General features: G+C 36.7%; 1 protein-coding gene across 1 annotated transcript in view; it reads right to left on the minus strand.

Moving 5' to 3' along the window:
* NUDCD1 (NudC domain containing 1) overlaps window positions 1-25,395 on the minus strand; it is a 35,661-nt gene that overhangs the window by 9,686 nt on the left and 580 nt on the right. Inside the window, exons 2-5 of the mRNA XM_021546568.4 lie at window positions 16,282-16,436; window positions 6,879-7,064; window positions 4,967-5,147; window positions 2,419-2,604 (exon numbers count right to left, since the gene is read on the minus strand). Coding sequence (XP_021402243.1) covers window positions 2,419-2,604; window positions 4,967-5,147; window positions 6,879-7,064; window positions 16,282-16,436 — 708 coding nt within the window. The remainder of the gene's footprint in view (window positions 1-2,418; window positions 2,605-4,966; window positions 5,148-6,878; window positions 7,065-16,281; window positions 16,437-25,395) is intronic.

Below are 25,395 nucleotides of genomic sequence, written 5' to 3' on the forward strand. Positions count from 1 at the left end.
GAAAGTAATTTATATCATGTCTATATTCAAATATGTTGATATATAATGGGCATTAATTATTACTGTTAAGTTTACTGTAGTATTATGAAATTGAAATGCAAAATGTACTTAAATACAATGAAACAATGATTATTAATTTGGTTGAGGAATCAGGTGCAGTATACTGAGACACTTGCATGCATTCAGAGGAGGCAGCGAGGCTGGTGAGGAGCTTGGAACACAAACCCTGTGAGGAACGGCTGAGGGGCTGGGAGTGTTTAGCCTGGAGAAAAGGAGACTCAGAGGTGACCTTATCACTCTCTACAACTTCCTGACAGGTGGGTGTAGTCAGGTGGGGGTTGGTCTCTTTCTCCAGGCAGAAGCTGACAGAATGAGAGGACACAGTCTAAAGCTGTGCCAAGGGAAATATAGGATGGATAGGAAAAAGTTTATTGTGGAAAGAGTGTAAAGTACTGGAATTGTCTGCCTGACGAGGTGGTGGAGTCACCATCCCTGGATGTGTTTAAACAAAGACTGGATGTGGCACTCGTGCCATGGCTCAGTTGAGGTGTTAGGGCTGGGTTGGACTCGATGATCTTAAAGGTCTCTTTCAACCTAGTCATTCTGTGAAAAGCTACTGCATGCTAGAAGTACAAATCATTCAGAGATGTGAAAACTTCTTTCTTATATAGCTATGCTGACTACTCAATAGAAATGATTTTATAAAACTAGGTAGTCTTAATCTGCTTCAGCTAATGGAGATGAAATAGAACTGCTTGCCCAGAGGTAGTGGTTCGACTTCTACTACTGTGTTTAGAAGCTGTCTGATTATTAAACTGCTAGAAGAAATGGCCTTTTAAGAGAAATGTTTATACAGAAGGAAGGCTATGACAGCCATGAGTGGGTAATACACAGAAAATACAAATACAGATGAATATATTTTCAAAAGAGCAATCTTGTAAAAGTTACCTTTCTATTTTGAGAAAAAGTAAAGTATGGGTTCCCCTTGAAGGCCCTCAAGTTGTCACAACCCAACCCAAGATTCCACTGATCAAAACCTCATTCCAGCAGCTGTGATTCTGGAAGGACTCTTGCACTGTTTCCTGCTGCCACAACTGCCCTGGTTGCAATGGATCAGTCACAGGTGCTATCATTATACTTCCCCAGAAACTATCATTGTCTGAGACATGAGAGCCTTTAAAATTGTGAACACTGACACAAACTGTATCTGATATTAGAAGTCCATTTTACCTGCAATTTTATATAACTGTGCAAATAAAACTAGAGCCTACATTAGGTTCAGCAAAAGGCAACTATATCATGGTGCTCAGTGCACTGAAGAACTTCTTCACCTCAAGATTTATATGTACAACTATTCTTAATAAAATTACAATATAATATAATATACAATAAAATATAATAAATATACAGTATAATATACTGTATATTTATATACAATATATGTATATATAAATATAATAAATACTATATATGTATATATAATAAAAATGTGTATATGTATGATATATATAATATACATATATGTGCATGTAATATATACAATATATGTATAGAATAAATATAAATATAAATATATATAAATAAACAAACAATAAAATATAATAAAATATAAAACATCACATTTGTCACAGTGTTTGACATTAACATATTCCAGAAATTTGATCCTTTTGAATTGTTTTCCAAATAGATTTTCACACTATTGACAAAGATTGTGCTACTATTCTTCAGTTAGAATTTGTTCACTAACCAATGCCACATAGGCAGAAACAGAAACCAAATGTGAAACAATCCAACATAATTACATAAACATAGACATTATGCAGCTTAGTGATACTTAGGAATAAACAACTATATTAATAGATTTTTACATACTTTGTTTTGACTGCAAAGAAAAAGTATGAATGCATTTCGTTGAAATTTTTCTGAACTGCTTTCCCACTGGAGAAAAGAGAATCTTTTAGAGGAATCTCATTCCTTAAAAATATTTTTCAAAATAATTATTTAAATTTTAAAAAGGCTGGAATAAATTACATATCAAAAAGCTTTCTGATGAGTAACAGTTTTGGGAGGTCCAGGCACCCCTCCCATCTAGGAAGACTGTCTTCTTAATTTGAGTACTTCACAAAGATACCTAAATTTAAACATTAGCAATCCAACTAATACCAAAAACTTATTATATGTCTGTCTGCAAAATATCCCTTTCCTTAAGACAACAAAATTCTTTAATGGTCTCCTATCCATAAAAAAGAACCTAATATCGGTTTATGCACAATACAACTTGCAACAGCAAAGGCAAACAAACAAACAAAAGTCAATCTGTCCATAAGACAGATATTAAAACATTTATTTCTATAGTTTCCAAATAAATGCTAAACAAGATTTGTCCTGAGTCAAAGAAGAGAGAAGCCTAAGTCTTACCTTTCTTTTCATTTGATACATTTGCTTCATCATTTTCTTCTAATTCATCACTTTCACTTTGCATAGATGTGAATGGTTTGTGGGAAACAATCATTAGACCATCCCCACTTGGCTCTATTGCTGCATAATGGGGGACTGATTTTCCTTGCAAAACTCTCCTTTTAATGATTTCATATCTATGATCACCTATAAAATAAAATTTTAAAGTCATAATATATTTCTAGAAGACACATTATTATCTAAGGAACTCATTATATTTAAAAATATTATGCACTCCTACCTGTTAAATCACAGTACCATGGTTTTCCATATGCTAGATTAATCTAAGACTGCCTTTTATTATTATGATGTCTTTGCTGATCACAGCTAGCTCAGCACATCCTCTGTACAAACAGTATTCCTAAAAGTTTGATTAATAAAAGAAAACCAACTTTGAAAGGGTATACCTTTGTTACAGTTCTCCGAAGTACCACAGAAGATATGAAAAGACTTAACCACTGCCCCCATTCTGACTTATTTTCATGCTTCCTTTTTTTTGTTCTTTGGTAAAACAATAGTGGTGAGTGTGATCCCCTTGTCCAGTGTGCCAAACAGGGCAGAGATCTCACATTTGTTGGTGTCAAAGAGACACAACCATGTTTTAAAGCTTTGCTTTGATGAAGCATAGATTTTGATAATATAATAAATGGCTTGTTGATTAACTACTTACTTTTATTAAAATCTGATTTGATAAAATGCATTAATAGAAAGTTTCAAGGAAAGGCAAGCAACAGTAAATGACTACTGATGAAAGAGATTGTAGAGTATTTTAATTCCTCAAAACAACTTTTATCTTTGAGACTGGTTCATACAGCAGTCTGATTTGTGCTATGTTTGTTTAAACGAAATAAAAATTTATTTCTCTCTTCATAATTAACGATTACTTTGAATTTTGTTATTTGCATCTCTAGTGACAGTAATTTCAAACAATTTTTGTTCCCTGGAAATGCTGGAGGACTGGCAAGACTTTCTGAAAGATTTTTAAATCCACTTTAATGGATTCCAAGAATATTTGTCATAAGTTATAAAACACACAATGTAAAAAAGAATTTTTTACAAAAGAGTACAGTATTAAAAATATAATAAAAGTCTGTGTTGGTGCTCTCATGAGTAACAGTCTTCAGTTCTATACTGGCCATGTTATTGATTTAGTTTTTCTTCTAAGTTATAAACAGTAATGTTCAGAGGTTTCTTTCTATTGTTAGCTTGCCACAAAAGCATAAGGCAGTTGGTCTCATGTGGCCTTCTGAGAAATATTTCCATCATCCAAGGTTTCAACAGCAGGAAACAACTAAAGCCACTGGGGGCAACACAAATGGTGAAAGGTCTGGAAAGAATGTCCTGTCAAGACTAGGTGAGGACTTGAGGCTTGTCTAGGTTGGAGAAAATGCGGCTGAGGGTCAACCTACAGTCTTCCTAGGGAGGGGAAGTGGAGATGGAAGTGCTGAGCTCTTCTTCCTGGTAGCCAGGAACAGGACATATGGGAATGGTTCAAAGCTGCACCAGATGAGGTTCAGACTGGACATCAGGAAGCATTTATTTCCTGAGAGAGTGGTTAAACACTGGAACAGGCTTCCTTGAGAGATGGTCAAAGCCCCATCTGTCAGTGTTTAAGAGGCATTTGGACAATGCTCTTAACAACAGGCTTTAACTGGTCAGGCTCTTGGACCAGATGACAGTTGTAGGTCATTTCCAAATGAATTATTCTGTTCTATGCTATGTTATCCATAACATGTATGTTGGAGATGGAAGAACATTTGGCTAATAATATGACAGTATGCCTCAAATACTTTAGTTCAACTAGTTTAAAATCTTGTTTCTGTCAGTATCAAAATTTTATTTCTTGGAACATAATGAGGAAGACCATATCACAGTCATACTGAACATATAAAGTATCATTTGTAAAACTTCATTACGATAAAATATTAATTAGTAGGTATTAATATACTAGTATGTTTTCAATGTGTTTGTCAAAAATTAATGGAATAACTTCATACTCTTATTGCAGGAAACCCTAAAATATGCAGTATTTACTTTTTATGCTATAGGTCTTTCATTTATCTCATACTACTTCCAATCTCCTACATCATTAATTGGAAGCTAAAAAAAAACAACTAAAAAAAACTTAAGACCCATATCCAGCTGTACAATATTTTAAAAAATAGAATTAGTTAGAAATAGTTCCGTATAACCTCGATTTTGCAAGACCAAACTAAACAAAAGTTGCATTTCATAACATTCAAGTAAAGTGCTATCTTGATTTCTAATTGTCTTAATGACGCAAGTGCAAAACTTTACTTCTTCCTGTTTTCCAAATGTCTGTCAAAATTTAGGTCCATAACCAATAACTTGATCTCAAAATATAAGAAAAAATTACCTATGTAAAATCTAAGCTGTGGAAAAGAAATATCAGAACCTGTGCAAAAATAACTTCTAAAGCAAAGAATAAAAACAACATTTTTATTTTTTTAAACATTACTCACCAGTAATATAGATGAAAAACACTTACCCTCTTTTCCTTTTGCAATTGTAACCCATTCCAAAGTAACATGAAATCCACTTCCTTTTGTGTCTAGTTCATCTTTTTCTACCCTAAGCAGCAGCACAGCTACTGAATGTGCATCAGATTTTACAAATGAAACACTGTGTGCTACAATAAATGGACTTCCTAGTTCTTCATTAAACACAATCTAGAAGACAAAAACATAATTAAAAAGTCAGACAATTACAGCTGGAAGCCTTGCTCTTTTACAGAAAGCAGGGGAGGGTTTCAGGAATGTCAAATCAGTAACAGTTTGTTTCCCACAAATCTCTCTGCCAATATGAACCCACAAATGTCACACATTACTGGTTCTCCTTCTGTGGCTATCAGGCTGCTGTACTGAAATATTTTTAAACGTTATTGTTTATATTGAACAATCACTGTAATAGCCCATTAAACAAAGCACAAAAATCCCCAAACCTGTCTGCATTGTGGCTGTTTAGCACTGCAATTAACAGAGGTACAGCAACTAACAAGAACAAGAGGGTCTATAAACACTGCCTATCAACTGGGCAAAGAGTCTCACACTCAAGGTGAAAATGCAGGCATTTCCCAAGGCCCTCACTAATTCTCTAGATACTTCAACATTCTGAAAATCTTTGTAGACCTTGACATGTGCAAAGAAGACATAAAGGTCCAAAACATCATTGCCAGTGTTCAATCATCAAACGTGCCATTATTTAGCTTTGCAAAGATATCTCATTTTCCTCCTCTATGAAGTAAGAAATAAAAAGCAAAAATGAAATGAAGGAGAATAATATTCATGTTCAGGAGAAGCTAGGGTTAGAAGTTCTTAAGTTTTTATTTATGTACATGGATTGGAAAAGTCCATCCAATATTTGAGGTAGGTAGGCAGAATAAATAACTATTACTGTCATACTGAAAGGCTATTAGGCACCACTGTGAATATAAAATGTCATTAATTATGATATTAAAGTTATGCATTTCATTAATTAATAAAAATATTTCTATTATATGAAAATTATTTCATACAGAAAGACTCTGTATCTTATAGCATGAAACATTTTGTACCTATAGTTGGAAGTTTTAAGTCTAAAAACCATGTATTTCAAATTTTTTCAAAAAGTACTCATTCAGCAAAAAACTAAAGAAGATAAAACCAAAATGAATCCAAATAACAGAGAAGAAAAATAAGAAAATAAGCATTATTTGCTAGAAGATTAACACATAAAAATGAAAGAACAAATGAAAGAATAAATTACAAAGAATTCAAGCTGCAGCAGTTGAATGAATATAGACTCAATCCAGCTGTTGTTATTGAAACCTGATAAAGTTTGAGAATTTATAGGGTTGTGACTAAACATTACTCTAAACAATTCTAAACCACTGTGTGCTGTACATACTCAACAAATAAATTTAAATGATGACAGAACCTCAGATATAAATCTTGTATTTTTGTTATACTGACAACTTCAGTGTAACTTATTAATGTGTCAGCATTCTCACACAGAATAAAAACTAGGTGTTATTTATTACCAAGCATCTAGAAAAAGGATGATTAATTTCCTTTACTGAACTCTCAAAAGATGTAGAGAAAGGAGCTAATCCATCATGTTGAAATCTTCCACTTCAGTATATACACCTATGTTTCTGTCAATACTAAAACATCTGTGATTTCTTAGGAAACTACCCTCTAATAAAGAAAACAGATACAAAATGCAGGCACTTTTTACCAGCTTCACCTTCATAAATAGAGGAACTAACCACAGAACACGAGACTCACAACTTCAGGCAGAAATGCAACAATTGTATTTGTTATGTCCAAGCAGGATAACAAATATCATTATTAATGCAGTTAGATAACTTTGATAGGGATATGTGTAGACCTCCTAAATATATTATTTATTGCAGGACATACCTCCCACTTTTCAGTTGCACTGCTTCCACGCTTGCCTGATTTAATTAAATACAGTCTTCCTGTACCATCAGAAAGGGTAACCCACGTGGAGGATGAGAAATGCATTGAGGCACAAAGGCGATTATCACATGCAGTCAAGTCTGTTGGTAGCCTGAAAACTTCTCTTGGTTTTTGCAGAGCAGTGTCCTATAAATAAAGAGTCATGAACTAAGCCTTTATGAAGTATTTATTAATTTCAGTAAATATTAGAGGCAAATTAAAAATAATAAATCTCAGTAGCAATGTACCAGTGTTGTGTATCATTGAGCATATTTGGAAAAAAGCGGGCAGCAAGCATAATTCCCACATATGCGGAAAAGGTGGTGGAAATTCATCAAATTGGCTCTGAGTGTTTTCGAATTCATATTTCAGTGCTCTTTTTCTTCAATTTTAAGCAGTAACTATATTTTGCATTATAAAAGGCTTTTATTTTCCCCTAGCATTCCTATATAATAATCACTTACCTCAAATAATTCTAGTCCCAGGAAAAATGTGGAGACTTAAAAAGAAATAAAGCCACACAGAATTGTACTCAAACTGGTGAGGCTGCACCTCAGGTCCTGGGTTTAGGTTTGGACCCTGCACTATAAGAAACACACTGAGGGGCTGAATCGTGTCCAGAGAAGGGCAGTGGAGCCAAGAATGGATCTGGAGCACAACTCCTATGAGGAGCAGAGCAGCTGAGGGAGCTGGGGTTTTGCCTGGAGAAAAGAAGGCTCGGGGGGACCTTATGGTTCTCTACAAATACCTGAAAGGAGGTTGTAGCCAGTTAAAGTTTGGTCTCTTCTCACTAATAATAAGTGACAGGACAAGACGAAATGTCCTCAAGTTGCTCCAGGAGAGGTTTAGACTATAACTGGAAAAATTTCCTGACCAGAAGGAAAACAGGCTATAAAACAGGCTGCCCTCACCAGAAGGAAAACAGGAAAACCTATAAAACAGGCTGCCCAGGGTAGTTGGTGCAGTCACTATCAATGGATATATTTCAAAGATGTGGATATGGCAGTTAGGGACACAGATTAGTGATGGACTTAGCAGTGCTGGGTGACTAGTGGGACTGAATGATCCTAAAAGGATTTTTCAACCTAAACAATTTTATGATTCTACTACATGTCAGGATAGCTTTATATGGCATTCCATTGCAGTGCCACACTGCAAGCTTCTTTAAGCTGAACTACAGATAGCTTCTGAGCAGGAATAAACAGAGACACTGTGGTGAAAAAAATGCACAGATGATATAATTCTACAGTAAACAATCAAGACATACACATTTTTTTTTAAATTATGCATAACATTACATTTTACAAAAAAAAAAAAAAAAAAACTTATTTTCTACTCTAATTTTGTACAAATCAGCTTGATTCAATAACAGTGCAAAATGGATGTTATATTAACAATTTCATCTATATTTCTAGTAACTGTTCCCATAAGTCCTGCTTTAGTTCTGTGTTGTGTTCCTAATTTCCTGATAATTCTAACAGAAAAAAAACTGCTTTCATGCTTAAAATTGGATTTCCAACTGTTTTCATTAAGTACAGTGGCACGTCTTCCAGCACATCTTTTAGGGATTATACTTTATCTTCGGCCTTCACTCTCACATACAGCTCTTTCTTTGCTGAATAAGGCTTTGTGACTGACTTTCTGATCATTATTTGGCTAATTGAATGTCAGCCATGCTGCTGCCTGCTTAGGACTAAGATTTATTTCCATCTGTTTGTTGAAGTAATCTCCAAAAACCCAAAAGGCTTGTTAGGTTAAAAGAAAACTCTAACAAAATCTTTATGATTTGAAAATGATTTAGTGTCACAGTTTAAAAAACAATCAGGACATGCTTTATTAGCAATACAACTTGTTCAGCTACTTATGAAGTAGACCAGGCTGCAGCATTAAGAGCACAAACAAAATATTCTCACAGAAAAATATAAGAAGCAAACTGGAGATTCAGCAACATCACAGTCACATCTCTATAATCTGTTAAATAACTGAAATAGAACGTAGTAATTTGAATTTTTTCAACTGAACTAAGAAGCTGTTAAATAAAATGGGCTGGCAGTCTGTCACAAGTGGGGTCCCCAGGGATTGATACCAGGCACACACAGAACATCTTCATGAGGTACCTGGATGACAGGATGGGAAGCACCCTCACCCCATTTGCTGATAACACTAAACTAGGTTAGACATGTACCCTCAAGGGAAACATGTGGCACAGAGAGCCAGAGAGCCTGGAAGAATGAGGCAGCAAGAATACTGGGAAAATAAGCAAAGACCAGCATGGTCCAGCACCTGGAATGGAACAACCAGAGAGCTCAGAACCGGCCAGGATCCGTGTGGCAGGAAGAAGCCCTGGTGAGGGCAACAGGGATAACAAGCTGACCATGAGCCAGCAGGGCGATGCTGCAGCATCAAAGGTAAATGGGATCCTGGGCTGCATCTGCACAAGTATCACTGCCAGAGATATGAGATGTGATCATCCACTCTACCCAGTGCTTGTCAGGTCCCACCTGGAGTAATGTTGTAAGAAGACATGGAGAGATTGGAAAAGGTGCAAAGGACAGCCATGAAAACTATCAAATGACCGGAGAAACTCCCCTTTGTGAGAAGATTGAAGGGGTTAGGCCTTGTCTCCCTAGAGAAGATTCAGGGGAGACACCACCACAGTGTTCCAGGGTAGCCACAAGGAGGTCAGGGGCTCTCTCTTCACAAGAAGCCACGAAGAGAAGACAATGGACAACAGCTAACAGTTGCATTAGGAGAGGTTTCATCTAGGCATAAGAGAAGTTTTACAATGACATAAATCAATGACTGGAACAACCTCCCCAGGGACATGGCAGAAACTCCATCAGGTTTTCGAGACAGAACTGGACAGAGTGCTAGATAACCTCATCTAGGCTCCTTTCACCATGAAAGTTTGGCCTATATAATCTTTTGAGATCCCTTCATCTGGGCTGTTCTAAGATTCTAAAATAAACAAAAAATATAATTTAAAAATTCCAAACCTACACCATATTCACCACCTTGTCCCTCTTATAGATTCATAGACTGCAGAATCTGATCTGCTTTCTTCAAAGAGGTCTTTCAGTAGTAACAAGGAAAAGCAATTCCTGTTCTTTGCTGTATCTTTGGGGAAACATTTCACAGGAAGTTATGGTTATTTCCCCTAATTTACAGTGTTTATATATATATATGTATGTATGTATGTACATATATATATATATGTATCATATATGAAGCAAAATTAGATAAATTCATAGGTACTTTACAAGCTAGTGTAACCACAGGTATTTGAATTTCTGAAAAAAAAGAGGTGCCTGACTGATCTTTAGAGATCATCCCTTTTTAAACCCAATCTATCTTCTTAATCCAACAACCGATAGACAATGTTGAAAACATAAAAAAAGTTATAGAACCAATGAAACTATATTTTGTTTTATTTTACTAGGTTCATTTCGAGTCAGTTGATCTACAATTATTTCTAAAGGTCCACAAATCAGAAACCTCTGTTTAACAAGAGGGAAAATTTTCCCTCATTACTAAAAAATCAGCATTGCTGTCACTAAGATGAAAATATATTTACAAAGAAATGTATTTATAGAAATAGAAAAACAAATTTGAAAAATGTTACAGGGACAGTTTTGAAGATATTGACAAGTATGTAAAAAGAAGCACAAACAGAAGCATACTTTTGTATTGATAACCTGGGTGGGAAACAAGTAATTTTTGATTCCCTAACAGAAAATGTTTCTTAGTCTCAGGTCCATCCTTAACATAGTAAGGCGTGAGACTAAGAAATAGCAGTGAAAACATTCAAGATTAAAACTGTGTCTCATTATAGACCTCAAATATTGAGCCACAAATAATTTAAGCATCTTCTGTCCTTCTATTTTCATTCAAATAATCAGTAAGTAGCTTGGGGGGAATAATCTACTTCTAGCAAAAGAAACTTACTCATTCTGCCCTGTGAAATAAAGCAGACAAAAATATACATACAAAGGACCATCTGCAGAAGAGTCCTTTGCACTTGTGCACGTCAATGCAGTACAGAGAGAGCACACTGCACGTAAAGCGTTCAGCAGCCTCATTTATTGAGAACCCTGCCTTTGAGGGCATTTCAAAACATTCCTATTTTCCAGACGTTAGTAAAATCAGATGTGCATTTAACACATCCTGAAAGGTAAGCAAAAGATATTGCATTTGGGTAAGTACCATTTTAATAAGCAACAGCAAAAAAAGACCAGATAACAAACAGATAGTCTGCCCGCCACCTGCCTTTTGGGCCTACTTAAATTGCTATTAGAGATTACTGTATGCAACAAGATGATTGTGAAACCTGCAATGGAAAATTCACAAATTTTTAATTATTAGAAGCATTCAGAGTCAGTTTCTGGAGTCAGTTGTGTCACCTACACCCGTTGGACTATTCTGCTAATTTATAACACATTCAGAAGGAGAGAATGAAAGAATTGAAATGAAAAAACCCAAAATAAACCAAACCTAAAACCCAAAAAAGTATCACACAATCACTAGATACAATGAATTTTGGCTTCCTCATATTTTATTTAATTTTCACATTTCACTGAAAGGCTTTTTTTTCCCTACAAAGTAGAAAATTCTCCATTGTAACTAGCAATGATTACTGACCCGAGGGAAAAAAAGTCAAAATCCTGCGTATCTAATCATGGAAAAAGGAAGCATCATTCTTCTTAACAGTGACTTATAGGGACATACTATATAATATTACAGAAGACCACACTTTTGTCAGCCTTCAAGTGCATTTTAACAATAAGCTTCAATTAGTTTTGGATGCAATTAGAATAAAAAATTATCAACTCCTTAATTTTCTAAAGCTCACATCAGAATTATCAGCATTGAGCAGGAATTTCAGAACTCAAATCTCCTGAAAAAATTATAAACAATCTTTACTACAAACCTTTCAAATTTTCTTTCAATAGGCAAGAAAGGAAATTATCTTCTTCACAACCTTTCTGTTCACTAATTTAACTTTAGGCATTTATTAGAACAGTCTCTAATCTCATTCTGACAATGAAAATAATGGACTTCCCTGAAGATGAAACAAAACCTCCTCTCAAATCCCCTTGTGTCATATTAGCTTTCTGACTGACTGTTTCCTTGTTCACTAGGTGGTTAACTGGGGTCATAGTAACTCCCTGCTTTAGAAGCATGAGGGGATGGTGAGAGTCTGTAGTCATGTATTATACCAGCAAGAACTGGCTAAAACAACTTGACACTGCTCGGGCATCGGTCAGCACTGGTGAGCAACTGTATTGTCCATCCCTTGTTCTCTCTTTTCACTATAACTATTATTTTTGTTGTTCTTATTATTAAATTTTGCTTTATATAAATTGTTAAACTGTTCTTACCTCAGTGTGTGGGTTTTACCTTTTCTGGTCTCCTTGCCAACCTACTGGGGATGGAGGAGCAGCAGTGAGCAAGCAGCTGCATTGTACTTAGTTGTCAGCTGGGGCTAAATGACAATACTGTACAAATATGGGATATTTTGTAAAAGATTTAAAATAAAAATTAATTTTTTCAAGGAAATAACTGGGAATAAGTAAGGAATAAAGGAATAAAAAAGAAAGGGAAAAAGAGAAGTTTTAAGTCATGTGGCAATTCCCACAAATTAGAAGTAACAAATACAAGACAAAGTTTTTATGAAAAATCAAAATACCTAGGCATTTGACACATCTCTTTAATTGAAAAAAAATGTCCTTACCCAGCATTCTGAATAACAAAGAGACAAGTATTTAACACTCTGAAACACAACAATGAAAGATTTTGTTGTTCTCTATTTGCTTTCTTATCCTGTCTTGTTTCAAGCAGAATTTCCACATTGTGTCTGGTGCCACTAACAGTTGTTCTGAACTGAAATTAACTGAAAATTACAGAAACAGTATTCCATAGCTAATTCTTATTGGAAATTAAAGAGATGAAAAGATTATGCCATTAAGGATTTTGATTAAGTGTGAGATGAGTTCCTATTGCCACAATTTTTCAATTTGATTATCTGAGCATAAAAAGAAACCAAGTTGTCTTTGCAAGAAGAGCTTAAGGTCAAGAAACCAAGTCCAGCTGCTAAAGGAGAAAACTTTGAATGTTCTGCAGCTATATATGAATGCTGCAAACACCAATCAAAAAAGTTGAGTCAGATGCATAAAAACATGACCAATTAAAAAATCTCAAATCAGTAATCCCATCACTACCCTGCCCACTGGGTGTTTAAAGCAAAGTATTGATTGCTGCTGGCATACCGAATGAAAAAAATCCAACAGCTGTAACAGGAGAAGGTTAAACCTATTATACAGCATTTCCAGCCAAGTAAGGGTAACAATTTCCTCAAGCTGGTATAAAAACCCACCTAAATACTACTCATCCATCAATACAGAAGAACTGCTTCTGTTGATCACTTTTCTTTTTTCAATTTTGTGTGATTTTAAGTGCATGATGTTATGTGCACTTCTTTTCCTTCACAGATGACATCTGTTTAAACATCTAAGTTGCAGGGATAATTCATGATATACGGATAGCCAACCCACTGTCATATTAGAACCAAAGCTACAACCAAAATAAGAAATAAAACCAGAAATAATGATGTTAGAAAGCCTATGTGTTCTTTCACTCTGATTTTAGGATGAACACATTACCCTGTTTCATCTTCTGTTTTAAAGAAGACTGACATTAATTTTAATTGTAAGCTGTACTTGGCCAAAACCAATGCTATTTTTAATATACATTTGACTAATATATGGCTGGGCACATTTGTAATGAGACACCTTGTTGACGTTTCTGAACACACATTCCTTTTTATTCATATGCAAACATGTTTCTTTTGCAAAACAGCACAGTATCGTGTATTAGGACAGAAGATGGTGCCTATTTATTTCACAGTTTAATCAGTTTTATTTCCCCCTTCAGGTGGAACCAAAACTTGTGACCAGATATTAATCAAATGCCATTATCACGAAATAGGTCCTAGGGAAGAATAATTTTAAGGTCAATTTATTGGCTGTTGTAAAATCTTTTATCTGCTAAGAAATAAATTTAAACAGGTAGTGCCCTCCTAATGAAGGAATGTATTGGGTGTCTGTGTTGTGCAGGCAGAGGAGACCTGCAGGGGTGGCCTCAGTGAGGAAGGGCCAGGGTTGCCCAGTGCACATTCCACTTCCAGCTGGGTCCACTGGACTCTCCATTGGAGATAGCTGAGCTTGTCAGCTAAGCCAGTGGTGTGGAACAGAGGTTTGCCTGCAGCCCTTGGAGCAGACCATGGAAAAGCAGGCTGTCCTCCTAAAACCCACAGAGAACAGATATCTACACTATTGTCCATGAAAAAGTACACAGTGGAGCAAGTACAAGTTTCTGAACAATGGAGCTTGTTCCTGGTACAAGCTTTGTGTGACCTTCTTTCTTGCCAGCCTACACTAGTACTAATTGACAATAAATTAAATAATTTTCCCCAAGCTCAAGTCTGCTTTCGTGGTAATTGGTAAGTGATCTCCCTGGTTTTATGCTCATTCACAAGCTTTTCTCTCTTTTTTTCTCACCATCTTGTTGAATAGGGAGCATGAGAGAGTATTTGGGTGGGCATCCAGCAGCAAGCCAGGGATAAAAGGATAAAACAAAAAATGAGATTATGACAAGCCACTGGTAAGAGAAGGCTTTCTTTTAGATGTTTCTACTAGGAATCCAGATCATCTCAAAAGTTTTGGAAGGAGTCCTAGAAGATTATTTTGTCACAGTAAGAGTCTGCCAAAGTCTCCAGCTGCTATATACTGTGAAAAGCAAAGGAATATCTTGCAGCTTCAGTTCTCACCCTACCATCCTCTGGAAACCTTTATTTCCTGAAAATCTAAAACTATAGTTGCAGAATTTCTCTTAGTTTAGTCCTGACCTAGTAATTTCTGTCCCCAGAACCTTGCACAGGCTAAGCCACATGCTCTCAAAAACCCACACATAGCCCTGTGTTTTCTTTTGTCTGACAGGGTTACAAGTCAAACTCTGGCAGTATGACAATGTGTACTTTCCTTTCCATACAGTCGCTTGTTTCTTAATGCCCAAGCACTACAACTGTATGTGCCAGAAACATGGTGTCCATAGAACCATGTCCTCCCCTCTCTGAAATGAAGTATAGTTTTGTAAAGGAAATAAAAGCATCCATGCATTAAAATTGCTTAAAAGAAATACAGTTTGATTACTTAGGACCACCAGTATAAAAGCAGAAATTTCAGACTTGGTCTAGCTTGCTTACAATATTTTAACTTCCCTCACAGCCACCAGCATCTTTTTACCTCCAACAAATGATGTCTAGATTAAGCATTTCTAATTCTAACATACATACAATAACTGGGTTTTCAAGCTAACAAACAAATATCAAGTAATGTCAGGGAGAAAGAGAAAAGCAACTAGAAAAAAAACATCTTCCCTATCCTTCAGCTTGTCATGTCCATCTTGCCCAGAATGGAAACAGATGTAACTCTATGTACAAGCCTAAAAGAAAAGAGCTAAGGTGATGTGTCCAGCAGTGATAGCCATAGGCTGTGGACTCAATCAAGGTTTGTCAGCAATACACACTGTGAGAAAGAACAGGATGTGGCTGGAGACAGGGGCCACACAGAGGTAGGACATCACTTTTCTGGGATAAATGTCCTTGTTCTGGCTCCTAGAGATAAGCACAGCACTGTACAGCAAGCATGCAGGAACAGTGTGGAGAAGTGGATGTGGACAGGGACTGCAGGAAGAAGGTAATATCACCAGAGACCCCCTAAGCCCTCCAACCTATTTCCAGAAGGGACTGAAAGAAAAAACTTTACATGATAACTAACCTGTATAGAAAGTGGCTCGCCTATTTTCCAAGTGTAGAAAATAACCCATAAGCAGGTACCCCACGACCAAGCCCAGGCAGCACCTCCTGGACCCTGAACATCCCATCAGCCCACTGCTCTGTGCTTGTAGTAAGGGGTCAGGGACTAACATTTCAATTTCCATACCAAATGTGAAACTCACTACAAAACTCTGTAAGCTTTTGTGAACTCTCTGGCTTTCGTTATTCCTTTTGGCCATAAGCATCTTCCACTCCTGAGTGCTGCTGTCTCCTTAAGCAGCAGACAGGGCTATTGCAACACAGACTGCAGCAACACTAATGCAATAGTATTAACACAAGGAAGTCAGAAACTTCACTTAAAATATTTTTATTCTTCCTGGTGAAATGCATTTTTATTGAAATATCTTCCACTTATCTTCCTGACAATAGCTTCCCCCAATTTCTGCATTTTGATCTTACTTGCAATATTTTGTATCTCATCTGCTCCCATATTTTCCAATTCAGTGGTTTAAAAACAGATTTTATTCTTACCAGAGTCACTGATAGGTTCATAACCCTTCCAAACTGATCAACATAGTAGACATTATCCTGGTACCAGGAATCAAGGTGAAGATAATTATACATGCCAAAAGCACGCATGTGGTCAAGGGTATATTGATCATCACGAAGCTGCACTTCTGCTACAGCTGGAGGGAAGAGAAAAAGACTATTTTAACAATTATTTATTTACAACTTAGTAATTTACAATTCAAACTAATAATTTAAAAAGAATTCTTCCATTTTCATTTCATAGTTTTGCTTTATTTGAAGAAAAATACATTATGTATACGTAGTTTAAAATTTCACCATAAACTTGGAAAGCAAGTCATCCACCCTGAAAGCCAATGTAGTAATTTGCTTTGATTATCTCATTACCATTTACAGCGGCCTATTGTGGTGGGTTTGCCCTGGCTGGATGCCAGATGTCCACTAAAGCTACTCTATCACTTCCCTCCTTAGCTGGACAGGGGAGAGAAAACATGAGGCTCATGAGGAGGATGAGCACAAGGGGAGATCACTCACGTATTACTGTCACAGGCAAAACAGACTCAATCTGGGGAAATTACTTTAATTTACTGCTAATCAGACTAGGGTAATGAGAAATAAAAACAGATCTTAAAACACATTCCCTTCCCAACCCTCCCTTCTTCCCAGGCTCAACTTCACTCCCACTGGTCACTCCTTCCTCCCCTCTCCAGTGGCACAGGAGATAGGGAATGGAGGTTGAGGTCAGTTCACACCTCTCTGCTTCTCCTTCCTCCTCGTTCTCTTCTCCTGCTCCAGCATGGAGTCCTTGCCACAGGAGACAACCCTTCACAAACATCTCTAAAGTGAGTTGTTTCCACAGGCTGCATTCTTCACAAACTGCTCTAGAGTGGCTCCCTTCCACAGGTCACAGTCCTTCAGGAAAGACTACACCAGCATGGGTACCCAGTGGGGTCACAAGTCCTGCCACCAAATCTGCTGCGGTGTGGACTCCTCTCCCCATGAGGTCACAGGTCCTACTGGAGCCTGCTCCAGCATGGATTTTCCATGCCATCACAGCCTCAGTCAGACGCATCCACGTGCTCCAGCCATGGGGTCCTCCACAAGCTGCAGGCAGATCTCTGCTCTGCTGTGGGCCTGCATGGGCTGCAGGGGAACAACCTGTCTCACCGTGGTCTTCACCACAGGCTGAGGGGACTCTGCTCTGGCACCCAGAGCACCTCCTTCCACTTCTGCCTCACTGACCATGGTGCCTGCAGAGTGGTTTCTCTCACACATCCTCACTCCTCTCTCTGGCTGCAGTTCTTGTGCAGCAACTTTCTATACTTTTCCAAGTACTTTTCCATGCTACCACCATGGCTGATGGGCTCCACCTTGGCCAGCGTCGAGTCCATCTCGGAGCCGGCTGGGATTGGCTCTGTCAGACGTGGGGGAAGCTTCTAGCAGCTTCTCCCAGAAGCCATCCCTTGTAGCCCCCCTGTACCAAAACCTTGCCATGCAAACCCAGTACCTCCACCCTGTCTCTCACCAGCATGTGTTGAGGTCCAATTTATCAATAACCCTCACAGGATGAAACACACCTCTACACTCATGCAACAACAATGTCAAACCTACTTTGTATTACAGTAAGGGAAAAAAAGTCTGCTCTATAGTTACTCTAGCAAAACAGCAGCCAAAAGAAATATTACATAAAACCACATGGATTTAATGGTCTTAAATTCTGAACTACTCTACTAACACTTGCAAGGCAAAAGATTAAAACTGTACAAAGCAGACTTAGTTCACAGTAATTACAAAAAAAAAAAAAAAAAAAAAAAAAAAAAAACACCAAAAGCACAAAACAAAGTAGCACCCTGAGGTTCAAATTTCTAGAATGTCCAAGATAAAATCAAAATTTCAGACTAAGTTTTTCTAACTGAAAAAGGCTGCGAAGAATGGCTGTTCACTAGAATACTACCTTCTTCAAGGCAAGAAGCATGCTACCTACAGTAATTCACTTGAGCAAGATTTTTCTGAACAGAAGACATCTACTCAACTACCAGTAATCAGAACTGGATTATCTGCCAAAGACTAACCAGGATTTTATTTAGATTACATGCAGCTTTTTTCCTCCTATTCCATATCTATACAGAGATGAAGCAGCTGTAGTCCAAACATCTCAAAATACATTAGCAGAGGTCTAGTCTATTGTTCTGTAAATAATCTAAGATAGACCAGAACTCCATTTCATTCTCCAATACAGTCAATCCAGGATTCTTAGCTTTCCTGCAGGGAACTTACCTTGAACTTCACACAAGAAAAATCCTATAGAAAGTTACACTAAACTCTGTCAGTCCATGATGATTAGTGCTCAAGCCCAGAGCATGGGGAAAGCACTTCAGGCTAATCCTGCTCATAGAAGCAGTTCACAGTTATTGTAGCTCCTAATCTTTCAACTTCTACTTTTTTCCCTTTTCTGCACAGAAACAGAGCAAATCTACTTCCAGTATTTCACTTCCAGCCCACCCCCTAACAGGGACCATTCACAACTCTCTGCAGCAGCATTCAGACTTCTTACTTTTCTTTAGCATCTACTTAAACCCTACTGCAGCACAAGTAGTTTACTGTGGCAGAACACCAATTCCTGCGAAGAGCAGCTCATTTGGCAGTGCCATCAGTGCCATTGGACAGCTATCACAAACTCACCAACCAGACCATCCCTATACGGTTCTGAACAGGCCCCATTAGAGACACTGGCTATTAACATAGCAGTGGCTTTAGGAAACTATGCAAGATTATACTGCCTGATTAATAAAAAAATCCAATCATACTATACAAAATGCTTGCAAAATGCCAGCATAATTAGCAATTAGTCTCCTAATCACTGTTGATATTTGCAAACCATCAGTTTTAATTCCACCCAGATCAGATCAAATCATTATTCATATTCACCACACACGAGGGATTTCCGTACCTCTGCAATTAATAAATTACTGTTCCACAAGCTATGGTTCGTCAAAACAAGCTAGAATATCAACAAAGGACTGAGAAGAAAATACACCTGCCTTAATAGCAGGGACTGCTATTCATTCCAACTCCTACTTTAATTAGTTAGAATATTTTACTCTAAATTACACTGTAAAAAAAAAAAAGAATATATTGCGAAAATGCATTTTAAAGCTGTTTGTGTAACTGAGCTTTATCAAAGAGATATTTTCCCCAACACAACAAGAAATGATATGAATGTTTGTAAACAATTAAAGACCAAACCAAATATAATCTAGGATATTTCTTTTCAGTGAAACCAAGCATGTATCATCTACTTCCTGTATAGCTGATCCTATGAAATTAGAATATACATGTAAAAACATGTAAAGATTTTTTAGCACAAAACCCTTCAAATGGTAAGGCTTCCTTTCTCCACTTCTCCCTCCCCATTCCCCTAGTTATGTTACACCTGTCAGAACTGTAACTAAACAGTCTTGATACTACAAACTAGATGATTCCTGAAGTAAATGTACAATTTTTCATGAAGATTATTGGAACAATAAGTTATTGATTAGCAGATTGTAAGGTGATAAACTTTATAAAATCTGGAAGAATATGAGCCCTCTGTCCTTGAGTTTTCTAGACTGTAGTTCTGATAAGCCCTGAATAATAAAGGGGGTCAGGAATAGGAAATCCAAATCCCTTGTATTATTGCAACATGTAATTAATTCCACATAAACATAAGTCAGAAACTATATAAAACATAGGTGATTTTAAACTAGGAAATCTGACAAATGTGTCCTGTCTTGTCACCAAACCCTTCAAATGAGGTAGCCAACTGCTTTCAGAACGTATCATACACATGTGTAGCTCTGCCAAGATGAAGCAATTAAAGAACCTATTCCATTTTCCATTAATTGAAACCCATACTGTGACCAAGTAAAATCTGTACACAACTACAATTTGCTATCACATACCATGTACTTAACACAGTTTATAGAAAATTCTACACTAGGGTGAAATTCATTCCTTCCTTTCTACAGCTTTCAAGATTCAAGGTTTCTTGATGGTCCTTCAAAAGAAAGAGAAAACCAATAGAGCTGAGTGCAAAAAAGTAAAGGAGAAAAGAGAAAAGAAATTGAGACTTTTAATAAAGTAAATTCAGAGAAAGGTAAGTTAATATAAATGGAAAAGAAGAAATACTTCGATCAGATCATCACCTTATTCAATCTCACAGTTACACAGTTTTATGAGTTGTAATTTGGTTGCTCTATCAGGATTTTTTTCTGATTTGTTGTTGTTTGGTTTGGGTTTGTTTTAGGGTATGTATTAAGGTTTTAAATTTTTTTCCTGGGTTTTTGGTTTGGTTTTTTGGTGTTTTTTTTGGTTTTTTTTTTTTTTTTATATGATTTCTAAGAGTCAGACTAATGCACCAGTCTCAATGGATTCACTAGTCTGTTTGGGTTCAATTAAGAAGCAGCAGTCAATGCCAGCTATTTAACAGAACATGGTCTCTTTCAAATTTCTGATAAACACACCTGCACCGTGATAACCCAGCAACATTGATTCATACACTGCTATTCATACCAGAAAAGAAAGTAAGTATACAGAATGTATAAACTAAATCTCAGCTTTAATGTTATTTCCCAACACCCTAGTTGCATGGGATATTTTGGACCAGTATAAAGAAAACTATGCTATCTTCTAGAAATGTATTTATCTCTACTAGTTCCATGCTTTGAAAGAATAATTGGACTCAAATTAGTTTAAACATAAAGCTTTGCACTCACAATGCTTTACTTAAATGCAAAAGCACTAATAACAAAGCAATTCATGAGAACCAACAGAAGAAGTAACCTATCCCTAACCTAACTGTTACTATAAGATCCCTAGTTAGATCTTATTATAATTATTAGTCTGCAATGTAAAAAAAAAAAAAAAAAAAATTCTTCTCTGAATAAAGAACACCTTCAAGGAACCTATACTTTAAATGAATAGAGAGGTCTTACATCTGCCACCAAACACTATGAAGCAGAACTGGGATGAAAAAAAAAGAAACACGGAGAAAAAAAGGATGAAGAACAACCAAACAGACCCTCCATTTTTAGATGTTTTCCTGAATACAGCAAAGCAACTTTACAAAACTGCAAAACGTGCAAAGTAATTATACCACCATATTTTGTGGCATCAAATATATGCTTGTATGCCATGCTTTATTTTGCACTGCCACCCAGTGGAAGCAATTTTGTATTGCAGACACACTGGTCTATTAGTGGAAGAGATAATTTATTTTCTAGTATCAGTATTCAAAGATCCTTCTAACCCTGCATTAACACTTTTTCTTTTAGTTATAAAAACAATGTTTTTATGTACCTTCATTGTTAAAGGCAGCATCTCGTTGTTGTTGAGTAAATATGTGCCTGAGACCTAAACTTCTATGAATTACAGCTGCAAATGTGTCAAAAAGCTCACCATTTCCTACTATTTCCCATACATTACTTTAAACACTCTTTTTAATATTTAAATTTTCAAATGCAAATGTAAAATGCAAATGAAAATCTCTGTAAATGTTTGAAACATACCAGTGCCTTTTGCTCCATGAAAAGTCACAAATATGTTTTCCATGTAGCACTACTAATGGGCAACTTTTCACTGAAGCAGGCCTTCTAAGCAGCATGAATTACAACCTATTTCAAAAAAGGGGACAAAACTGACAAATGCACTTTGTGATCAAAGGAACATATTCTCCCTATATGCTACTGGCCTACATCAGCAGCTCAATCTCTGAGCCAATGCTTACTCTGCCTTCCAGCTGAAGCGATACTGAAAAGCATCCACTACTACATTAGAGGTACAGTGGTCCTGCCAAACAGACAAGATAGAGAGGAAGGGGATCAGGGATATCCACATCTGAATAAATTCCAAGACTCTTGAAAGGAAAAGGAATTATGAGGCATCTAACCAGTAAACAGCAAAGGCCTCGATCCTTTAAAAATGTTGTGCAAATTGGACATGTTCCTTGCTGGAGAAAAGCATTTGTCCCACAATCTCTGCTTTGGACTCTGCTGAGCTCGGATTAGAGCAGAAGAGATAACCATTTGTACCTCCTAAACGTTCAGTGACCTAAAAAATAAGGCTTTCCAAAACTCAATGCAAACGAAACATTTGAAAATAAGGTATGGAAGTAATCTTTAAAAGGTAAGGAGAAAGACAAAATTTACAGTGAAGAGCTAGGAATTAAAAGCATAATACAGGACTCATTACTAGTTGAAATATATTACCAGGAAGAGAGATGAGAAAACAAGTGACAGTTTAGCATTAACTAGGTCAGAATGGGATGGAATAAGGAAGAAATAAAAGAAAAACATGCAAATCATAGTATTCAAATGAGAAGGGAAGGTATCTTACTTCCCCCAATCTTCTTCACTGAGACCATACATTTTAAGAAATTTACTACAGAATCACCTTCTATCACAGATCTAATAAATAAATTGTTTCTTAAAATGTATTTCTTTGTCAGCTGCACATCTGACCACAGCAAATTCCTGACAACCACAGTCAACCAGCTGAAGGCATATTAGAACTGAACACTAAGTTTTTCATGATGGTCAGAAAATGAAGCTCACTGTAGTCCTCAGGAACATGACATACACCACATGCTGCTATCCACCCGCTCCAGAGGCTGAAGACTGCATCAATTCCACAGGATAGTTTTTTGGTCATTTTATTTAACAGCTAGCAGTGAAATTCATGAAAATAGATAAATATAAAAACAAAGATAGAAGTATTGAGAGAAGATTGATACGCCCAAGTCCACTATGCAAGTTTGTAATAACTTCAACTTCAAATACTTCAACTACAGCTGAATTAAAACTCACTTCTACTTAAGAACAAGCACTTATTTATTTTTATTGTTATGTATTCCAAGTACTCTAAAACTCACATTATTCCTCTTCTCCCTGCCACCAAATTTGGGATGCCACACAGGCAGAACTACAAATCTCAGGTCATTTGAGACAAACACTCATTCAATCTTTTTCTGTAAAACAAACAAAAAAAAAATGTCATTCTGTTTTGGTCACTTTCTTTTGTTCAGTGAATGACACCAGCATTTGTCGAAACTCTGCTTTGCTCTGTGTAGGTTTGTGGAAAACCTAGATTTCCAAAATGAATAAAGATGTGCAGATGAGAGCAACCATTAACCAAAAGCTAATAGAAACAGGAGAGCGAGAACGGTAAGTTGACTTCCTACTCCATGCCGTGAGAGGCTTTAAATACATCAAGACTGCACTACACCTAGAAGTACAGTAAACTCCATAAAGTAAACTTAGTTTTAAATGCTTGCACATGAAAGTCTGGAGTGTTATATAAAGTAGCTTAAAAAATGCCTTTTGAACAGTTTTATTTTAGTTTTCCAATTGAAAAGAGATAGTGGGGAAATAAAGGATTGGATAATTGGCTTATGAACTTTATGAGCCTTTTTATATTAATCTTCCAGATTCTACTGTGTTATTTTTTGCAAACAGTTGTGAATAAAATCAGAAATACTTGTACTGACAGTGTCCCTAAACATTTGACTTTTTTAGCTATTGTACTCAGTCCCACTTTGAGGAAATTAAATCAAATTCTTCACACAGTGGCAAATATTTAGTTAATAATCCAAAAACTACCAACTATCATGTTCTAGAAGCTTTGAATCTGCACACAAGTGTGCTGGAAAGCAGAAGTTCTTGGCCTTCCCACACAATACTGGTCTCTTCTCCCACACAGTATTTTGAAAAAGCCACAGCCTACACATCCACTACCGCCCACAGTCTCTACAACTCAACCCATTACTCCTGCACAACACAAAAATCAAATTTTGGAAGGATACCCTAAATCTAACATATGTATAGACCACTGGCACTAGGAAATACAAAAGTCAGGTACAGAACACCTCTGCACTGTGAGTTAACTGCCTTGAAGGACACAAAAGAAAACCAGAAAGGAGAAAGAGACAGCTGTATGGCCGAAGAGCAAGCTGCAATCAAAACACCTGGAACACAGATACAAGGCCTGATACATTTCCTGTTACTAATTCCAAAACACAAGAACAACAATGAAAGCTTACCACTCTTTAGAAGACCAGTATCTATATCTATATATGCACACACAGAACAGGAAGTATAAGTTAGCATTAGTGACTCTGTAGAACAGTTCAGTAAGTTTGACAGAAACAAGTCAAGGTCTTGTGCTGTGGGAAGTGGGAAAAGAAAATAACACAGTCACACATATCAATCCTCTATAAAATATCTGTACAGACAAGAACCGAGTAGATCCATCTCTCCATTAGCAACTCCATTGTTCATGTATTTTCATGAAGATTTGTAACCCTCACCTATTTAGAACAGGTGCAACTGACTATCCAAGAACCACAACGGTTGCTTGACCATAGGCAGAACAGCAAATAAGAGACAAACTCAGGGAGTGCACCAATGCTACACTGCTGCTATCTGACACAACTGCAGCACACTCACCTGCTTTTTGGCTGTCTTTTGAAAGCTGACCATTACAGCAGTCTTACAGTAAAAATATTACTCTTGTTAAATTTTCCAGTCCTACCATATATGCACTCACAGTCTCATTCACTTAACCGTCAATATGAAATTTATCTAAAAACTTCCTACTGCTGACAACTCAGCATGGCAAACATACCTTCCTGATCTACTACAAATACAATATGTTCTACACAAAACTAAAGTAGCTTGTAATAGGTCATTCTGTAGACAGGTATATTATTTTGTAAATATATAGAGATATAGATTAGTCCACACAAATTGTGTCTCAGCTTTACAAAGAAAACCAAACTAATTTATCCACCTTGCAAAAAGACCTGAATTTCTCAAATCAGTAAATGCAGATTGCTGAGATATTTCAGGGCATGGCTAAGACTGTAGGCACATACCCAACAGGACTTTATGCTAATGTACTCCTCAGTGAATTAGCCTGTTAATGGACCAGCATCTCAAATACTAATGATGCTTGGCAGAGAAAGCAGGGCATGGAATGCATGGCATGAAGATCCACCTGGGCAGAGTAAGAAAGAAAAACAGCTAATTTGCTGAAGTTTGTACAAGACGTGAATTTCATACGGATTTCTCTAAAACGCATGTG

Source organism: Lonchura striata, chromosome 2 (genome assembly GCF_050655825.1).
Source record: "Lonchura striata isolate lonStrDom1 chromosome 2, ASM5065582v1, whole genome shotgun sequence".
Taxonomy (NCBI): domain Eukaryota; kingdom Metazoa; phylum Chordata; class Aves; order Passeriformes; family Estrildidae; genus Lonchura; species Lonchura striata.